This window comes from Nannospalax galili, unplaced genomic scaffold (assembly GCF_000622305.1).
Source record: "Nannospalax galili isolate Female #2095 unplaced genomic scaffold, S.galili_v1.0 scaffold664, whole genome shotgun sequence".
NCBI lineage: Eukaryota > Metazoa > Chordata > Mammalia > Rodentia > Spalacidae > Nannospalax > Nannospalax galili.
In genome coordinates, this window is record NW_008354274.1 from 4,217,765 (window position 1) to 4,225,264 (window position 7,500).

Consider the following 7,500-nt stretch of genomic DNA (forward strand, 5'->3'; position numbering starts at 1 on the left):
AAAAAAAAAGAAGGAGGTCACGGCCAACGTCCTGGTCGCCTAAGAGACATATGCAAAGGGAGCTTACCAATGCCAATCAAAGTGCTCTGCTCAGCCCTTCTAGGTTAGGAAAAGGGAGACACAGCAGCCACCCTTCCCTGCCGCCCACCCAATGGGGCAAAGCCTGGGTCTGGCTGATCATGGCTACCTGGAGGGAACTTGGAGATGCAGAGTACTCTCTCCCAAGAGGCCTTGTGCACAGCTCTTGGTAGCCTCTAGGCATGAAAGCCGGTCCAGGGGCACCCCTAGTGGCAGAAGCTGAGAAAACCCGGCAGGTAGTAAGAGCTGGGACACCCAAGGCCACTCTGCCCACATCTGACACTGGGAGACAAGTTTAGGCAGAAGAAGGTGCCTACCCCCCTGCCCCCTATGAAAGACCTCTCTGGCAACACTGTCACACCTCTTCTGCCAGGAACTTCCTCCCAACAGAGGTCCTTCCCTGGCTCCCGAGGACAAGGCTGTTCCCCCTCTAGGGGCAAGTGCTGGGAAAGCAGGGGCTGCCAGGACAGAAGAGACTTCCCCTGCCATGTCAAGGCAGTGACTGTCATGGCCATGTTGGTCCAGCCTGTCTTACCTTCAATGCCTTGTTCGGCTTGGGATTAGTCGTCATAACCCGGGCCCGGTCACCAGAAAGGAACCACCTGGAAATTGTAGCTGGAGAGACACAGAAGCAGTGTAGGTTAGTGGGCTGGGGATAGTGCACTGCCTCCCAGGTATAGTGCCCAGAGAGGAGATGGGCCCATCCTCAGGGGCTCCTGGAGGAGGCATCCTGGCAAGACAGCCTCTGCCTAGCAGTACCTCACACTCCAGGATCAGCCTCCAGCAGTCAGGGCCTGTGGTCCCCAGAAGCTGCTTTCCTGACCCCCATCCCAGTGTATGCTGAAGCCATCAGTACTGTGAGATAACTGCCAGCCGTGAGCAATTGCTGGTTTCACTCCCTTCCTGAACTTAGACGAGATATCAGGTGCTGAGGATACTCAAGACCAAAGGGATCCACCAGCCACAAAGCTAGCTCTAAGAGCTGTAGTACTCAGCTCCAAAGGAGCTCGACCACCCTCAGAATAGTCTCTGCCTCAGCATGAGCTCCTGCTGCTCCAATCCCAGCTCCCCAGGGAGGGAGAAGCAATCCCACTCACCCCAAAGACTGACCAGGCACAGAGCACCTGCCACCCCTCTCCAGCCCCACCTTCTCGTAGCTCACGGGACACCTACCACAGTGAAGGGCACTGTAGCTGTGACATCACCACTCCTCCCAAGCCACCCTGGCTCCTCACGGTGACCTCCAAGGCCCCCAAGAATGGGTGGGGGGCTCCTGGTGGGCAGTAGGTTCAGAGGCTGCGGCTAGAGACATTTAGCTGCCCTACTGGGCTGTGTGGTGGGACCTGTCCCCTCTGCCGCCTGCTAGCCCCCTCACCCGCTCTCCTCACTCTCCAGTCTGCATTGTGTCACACACTCTCATCATTCATGAAAAAGCCAGCCAAGGCATCCCAAGCATGATTCCCCCTCTGATAGTTGCCATGGCGACCCTGGGAAGTAGCCAGCCCCAATGGTCGCCATAGTAACAGAGAAGCCCCAAAACAATCCTGACTCGAGGGTCAGGCTTGTGCGGAAAGACAACACGAGGTTGTCAGGCAGTAAACAAACCCATTCATTCCCCAACAACTGGGGAGGGACAGACAGGGATGGTCTCTGTGGGGGATGGGATACACCCCTATTATATTCCATACCCTGACAAAGAAGCACAGTGCAAGAGACATCAGAGGAGCACACACAAAGGAGGGTGAAGAGGACAGACATGAGCGAGACAGAGAATGACCCCCACTGTCCCCTCCCCACAGACCCTGTGGCCTCATCTCTGATGGGGCCCATCTCCATAGTCCATCACACCCATTGACAGCTATCAATGAGAGACAGGGTCTTGGCTCTGGGCTGTGGACACCCAGCACCCTGGTGACATCGCCAGCCACTCTCAGGAGTGCTGGCAGTGGACTGAGCAGGACAAGGGCAGGGCCGGCTCAGAGACCCAGGTGAGCCAGCATACATCCTGACATGTACATCTTGACACAGTATCCATCTGGGACCCAAGATGGGACTAGAATAGCTAGGGATGATCTAACGGAGGTAAGAGATCACACGGGGTAGGCAAGGCATGCATCCATAGCCTTTCTCCTGCCTAACCAGGTTACAATGGCACTAGAAGCCATGGGCTTCCACCACCCCATAAGAGAGAGCCAGGCGCCTGGGAGCCCAGGAGCCCTGAGAAAGTTTTCCATGCAGAGGGAGGAGGGGCTGGGCATCTCTTCCAACTCAACCAACAGCGTCAGTGACATAGCTATGTGGTGAGTCACCAGCTGTTTACAGAGCCGGCTCACATTCCCACACAAGGACGCCCCTCCCACCCGCATGCTCACGGGCCCCTGGGGCCACCGCCAGCAGCGGAAAAGGAAGGTGCCTGGAAGAAAGGGGCCTCTGGTCAGACCCACGGGTACCATGATGTGATGAACAGGCCAGGGCTCAGCTGGAGCACACACCTGGGTGGACAGGATGAGCACAAGATGGGAGTTTGCCCCCAAGTGACCCCATGAGGGTCAGCTGACCACTTCCACTCAATGGAGGCCACTTGGTCAGCAGACTTGCCCCCCAGCTCTCTCCCAGTGCACCCACCTTGCTGGGCTTCTGGGGTTCTTTGGGACAAGGGAGCAAAGTAGCCCTCAGAGCCTTTGCTGGGGTCTGAGTTCAGGGACCCTCCCTAAGCCCTCTGCTGATTCAAGGATAACACATGAGGCAGAAAAGAGCTGGACAAATGCCAAGCCCTCCTGGTCAGAGTCACTTCTTCAAAAGCATGAAAAGATGAGCGGCTCCAGGGACCTAGCTGCCTCCCCAAAAGTTCCAGGGATGGGCCTGACAAGTGACAATGAAGCACACCTGCACCCCTCCCAAGTCCCCACCTGGTGGCTAGGCACACACAGGAACGCAGTCACTATGTTCATCTCACCCCAGCCTACCTGGCCTCAGCTGGGCTTCGGCCTCAGGCCTCTGCTCTTCGGGGAGGCCTGGACTCTCTGTCAGGACAACTCAGCCTCTGTCCTGCATGGCCAGCACTGTGGAAGGCTGTCCAGATAAAGGTGAGGCCCATATCAGGGGCCTGCCTGCTGCCCTGGTGCCAGCCACAGGAGGCGGAGCTGGTCACCAACTCAGCGTGTGGAAAGTGAGTTTGGAAGCACCTCTGCCCCAAGGGTACCCAGCACATTGGTCCAACCCAACCTAAAGACACTGCACATCAAAGGCAAAGCCAGGCCTGTCACCTAGGAGGCTGAGGCAGAAGGATTGCAAGTTCGTGGCCAGTCTGGGTTACAGAGTGAGTTTAAGGTCAGTCTAGACAACTTAGTAAGACCCTTGCTTCAAAATAAAAACTAAACTGGGTGTGGTGGTGCATGCCTTTAATCCCAGAACTCAGAGGCAGAGGCAGGTGGATGTCTATGAGGTTGAGGCCATCCTGGTCTACATATCAAGTTCTGGGGTTACAGAAAACCCTATCCTAAAACCAAAACAAAACAGGCCAGGCGTGGTGACACACACCTGTAGTACCAGCACTTGGGAGGCAGAGGTGGGTAGAGCTCTGTGAGTTCAAGGCCAGCCTAGTCTACATAGTGAGCTCCAGGCCAACTGGGGCTACAGGGAGACCCTGTTTCAAAAAGACCAAAACAACAACAAAATAAATAAATAAATAAATAAATAAATAATCAAAATAAAAAGTACAAAGATTGTTGGGGATGTCGCTTAGTGCCAAGTGCCTGCCTAGCAGGTGCAGGCTCTGGGTTCCACCTTAAATCAGTCATGGAAAGTGAAGGGGTCCAAAGGAGCATTTTCTTGTTTGGGGGTGTTCTTGTGGCACTGGGATAGAACCCAGGGCCTCAAGCAGCAAGTTAAGCCTCTTCTACTGAGCCACACCCCAGTCCCAGAGAGCCCAGCAGGAGTGACAAGAGTTTGTGAAATGGTGATTTCAAAACATTGAGTCATGCGGCAGCTTACTCAGCCATCCCAGCTCTTGGAAGTCAGAGGCAGGGAGGTCCCTGCAAGTTCAAGGCTTAGCCTAGGCTACACAGGGTAACCCTGACTCAAAGAAACCAAAAAGCTGGCCAGTGTAGTGACACATGCTTCTAGTCCCCGCACTTTGGAGGCAGAAGCAGGCAGATCTCTGTGCAATCAAGATCAGCCTGGTCTACATAGCAAGTTCCAAGTCAGCTCAGCTAAGGCTACAGGGAGACCCTGTCTCAAAACAACAACAACAAAAACCCTCAAAACCCCAGTAGCAGCAACAACAAAAGCCAGGTGTGAAAGCCCACACCTGTCATCTTTGGCCACATGGAGAATTTAAGGCCAGCCTGTGCTACATGAGACCCTGTCTCAAAACAAAAACAATAGAACCACTTTGAACAAGTGTTGTAAGCCATTAACTCGCAGGCAGCCTTAAGGGGCTCAGCGGCCACAGTCAAACCACACAGGACAGCAGGCCGAGCCACCATACCACAGGAAAACTCCAGAGAAACTGCTTAACTTCCATCAGTTAACCAACAACTGGGCCTTCCAGAATTAGAGAAAAGCCACCAAGAGGTTTACCAGTTAGAGCCAAGAGTGGGGTCCAAGTCTATACTACTGAACAGATCCAAGTGAGACCTACCTAACCAAGGTTTGCCCTCTGAGAACAGAGAGGCAGCCAGTAGCCACAGTCCACAGAATCAGTTCATGGGATGGCCAGCCCTTCTATTCCAGGATGGAGCAAGCACACCAGAGTGTGGGGATCTGGCCTGGCAGTAAGTGGTCAGGCACAGCAGACTGTCCTTTCAGAGAGAGAGCAAGAGCCAAGTGTTCTGTCTCATACCCTCTTGGACTATTTTCTACTATTTTTCCCTTTTGAGTCACAGTCTCCCTGTAGCCCCAGGGGCCTGGATTCACTATGTAGACCAGGCTGGCCTCAAACTCACAGAGATCCACCTGCCTCTGCTTCCCGAGTGGTGGGATTAAAGGCGTGCAGCACCACGCCCGGCCCATTTTCTACTTTTTACCCCCAAAGATACCACTTATCCTCCTCCATCACCCTGACTACACTATGGGGTGGGGGGCATTTCAGCCTCAGACCTTTCCAGCAAGCACCCCATCACAGCAATTCTGGTGCTCAGCAGGGACCTCTTCCAGGTCTGAAGGGAACACTGATGGGAACCACTCCCCTCCCAGGTCCTAGAGTGGATTATTTTATAAGAAAAGGAGGTACCACACTGTCTCAAAGGTCCCCACACTCTCCTGGGTGATGCCTAACCTGGAGCACCTGTCTCATTCTCTACTGCAGTTCTGACACCAAGCTGGGGGTTCTCAATGATGCCCCCCATTCCCCAAGGGTGACGGTGACTACAGCTCCCCTTCCCTGTCTCCTGTGGCCTCCAGTCCATCCAACAAGTAAGGATGTGTGCCCTTCAGGTTTCTGGTGCTCCAAGAAGATGAGGATGGGGGACCCATTCTGGCCAGGGGGAGAAGGTTCAAACCCCAGACAGCAAGTGGCACCGACAACTGAGTCCACAGAGCCTGAGGCACCAAGGATGTGGCCACCTCTGCTCAGGAGCCTTTGACAAGTATCTAGAGCCGAGCACCTTTCCAGGACCCCAAGGGTATGTGGGGCTGATACACAGCCAGTACCCAGTGGACACATGCTGGCAAACCATAGCTACAGCTGGGCAAATGACAACTCTGCCCACTGCAGACCACAAAGCTGCCACTGTGCCGCCCTCCCTTAGCACATGGTTGAGCACCTCCACCCAGCTCTGGCTGGCTGCCCTCCCATAAGCCATAACTGTCTGCCGGGCCTGGAGGACGTCTGGTCACCTTGCATTTGCAGTCTCAGGAAGCTGTGTCATCCCAGGCTACATCTAGAGGTGACTCAGGCAGCCGCTGACAGTAGGCTGTGTGACACACCCCCCTCAGTTGTGATTGCCCTCTGCCCTGCCCTTCACACAGGCCTCCCCTCCCCCAGCTTGCTGAGTGGTCTCTTCTACCTCCAGGTCCCCTTTAGGGTCCTGTCCTGTCCCTGGTGGTCCGGGGGCTTCAGACAGCCCCTAATCTCCATGTCTACCCTGGGGATATCCCTTGGGAACAGCTAAGCACCCAAATCGCGTGTGTGTGTGTGTGTGTGTGTGTGTGTGTGTGTGTGTGTGTGTATGTGTGTGTGTGTGTGCGCCCGCACAGGGAGGGCAGAGAACATTACCTGTCATTTTTTACACTTTACCTCATTTTTGTTGTTGTTATTTTTTTTTGAGACAGGGTCTCCCTGTAGCCCCAGTTGGCCTGGAACTCACTATATAGACCAGACTGGCCTTGAACTTGCAGAGATCCATCTGCCTCTGCCTACCGAGTGCTGGGATTAAAGACGTGTGCCACCAGGCCATGCTCTACCTTGTCTTTTTAATGTTTAAAAATTACATTTATTAATCCCAGCACTTGGGAGGCAGAGGCAGGCGGATCTTTGTGAGTTCAAGGCCAGTCTGGTCTACATAGTGAGTTCCAGGACAGCTGGGGCTACAGGGAGACCCTGTCTCAAAAAGATAAAAAAAAAAAATTACATTTATAGCCAGGCGTGGTAGTACATGCCTTTAGTCCGAGCACTCGGGAGGCAGAGGCAGGCAGACCTCTGTGAGTTCAAGACTAGCTTGGTCTACATAGTGAGTTCCAGGCCGGCTGGGGTTACAGGGAGACCCTGTCTCAAAAAGAAAAAAAAAAATTATATTTATATACGCAGGGTATGGTGGCATGTGCCCTTAAATCCCAGTCCTCAGGAGGCAGAGGTAGGTGGCTCTCTGTAAGATCGAGGCCACCCTGGTTCACATCGTGACTTCCTGGTGGGCTATGACTAGGGAGACCCTGTCAAAAAAACAACAATCAACTACAAAAAAATTACATTTATATGCTGGGTATGGTGTTGCATGCCTTTAATTCCAGCACTCAGGAGGCAGAGACAGATAGAGCTCTGAAAGTTCAAGGCCAGCCTTGTCTACATAGTGAGTTCCAGGGGCTATAGGGAGACCCTGTCTCAAAAAGACCCAAAAAAAAAAAAAAAGCCAGGTGTGGTGGGCACGTCTGTAGTCCCAAGCACTTGGGAGGCAGAGGCAGGCAGATCTCTGTGAGTTCAAGGCCAGCCTGAACTCATTTATTGGGGTTGGATTCTCTTGCAGAGGACCCAGGTTCAGTTCCCAGTACCCACATGGCAGCTAAGCTAACAATTGCCCATAACTCCAGTTCTAGGGGATCCAATGCCCTCTTCTGGTCTCTGTACCAGAAGAGGGCATGTGTCTCTGGACGCATGGGTGTACTTACATATATGCAGGCAAAACATTCATACACATAAAATTAAACAAAAAAAAATACTCTGTGTGTGTGTGTGTGTGTGTGTGTGTGTGAGAGAGAGAGAGAGAG

General features: G+C 53.5%; 1 protein-coding gene across 2 annotated transcripts in view; it reads right to left on the reverse strand.

Moving 5' to 3' along the window:
* The window catches only part of Mafk (MAF bZIP transcription factor K), a 15,419-nt gene that overhangs the window by 3,514 nt on the left and 4,405 nt on the right, over positions 1–7,500 (reverse strand). Inside the window, exons 1-2 of one of the 2 annotated variants that reach the window (XM_017802799.2) lie at positions 3,045–3,133; positions 614–693 (exon numbers count right to left, since the gene is read on the reverse strand). In XM_017802799.2, coding sequence (XP_017658288.1) covers positions 614–649 — 36 coding nt within the window. In that variant the 5' untranslated portion in view covers positions 650–693; positions 3,045–3,133. Of the gene's footprint in view, positions 1–613; positions 694–3,044; positions 3,134–7,500 lie in introns of those variants that run through there. The other variant, XM_008851419.3, reaches the window with a different exon arrangement.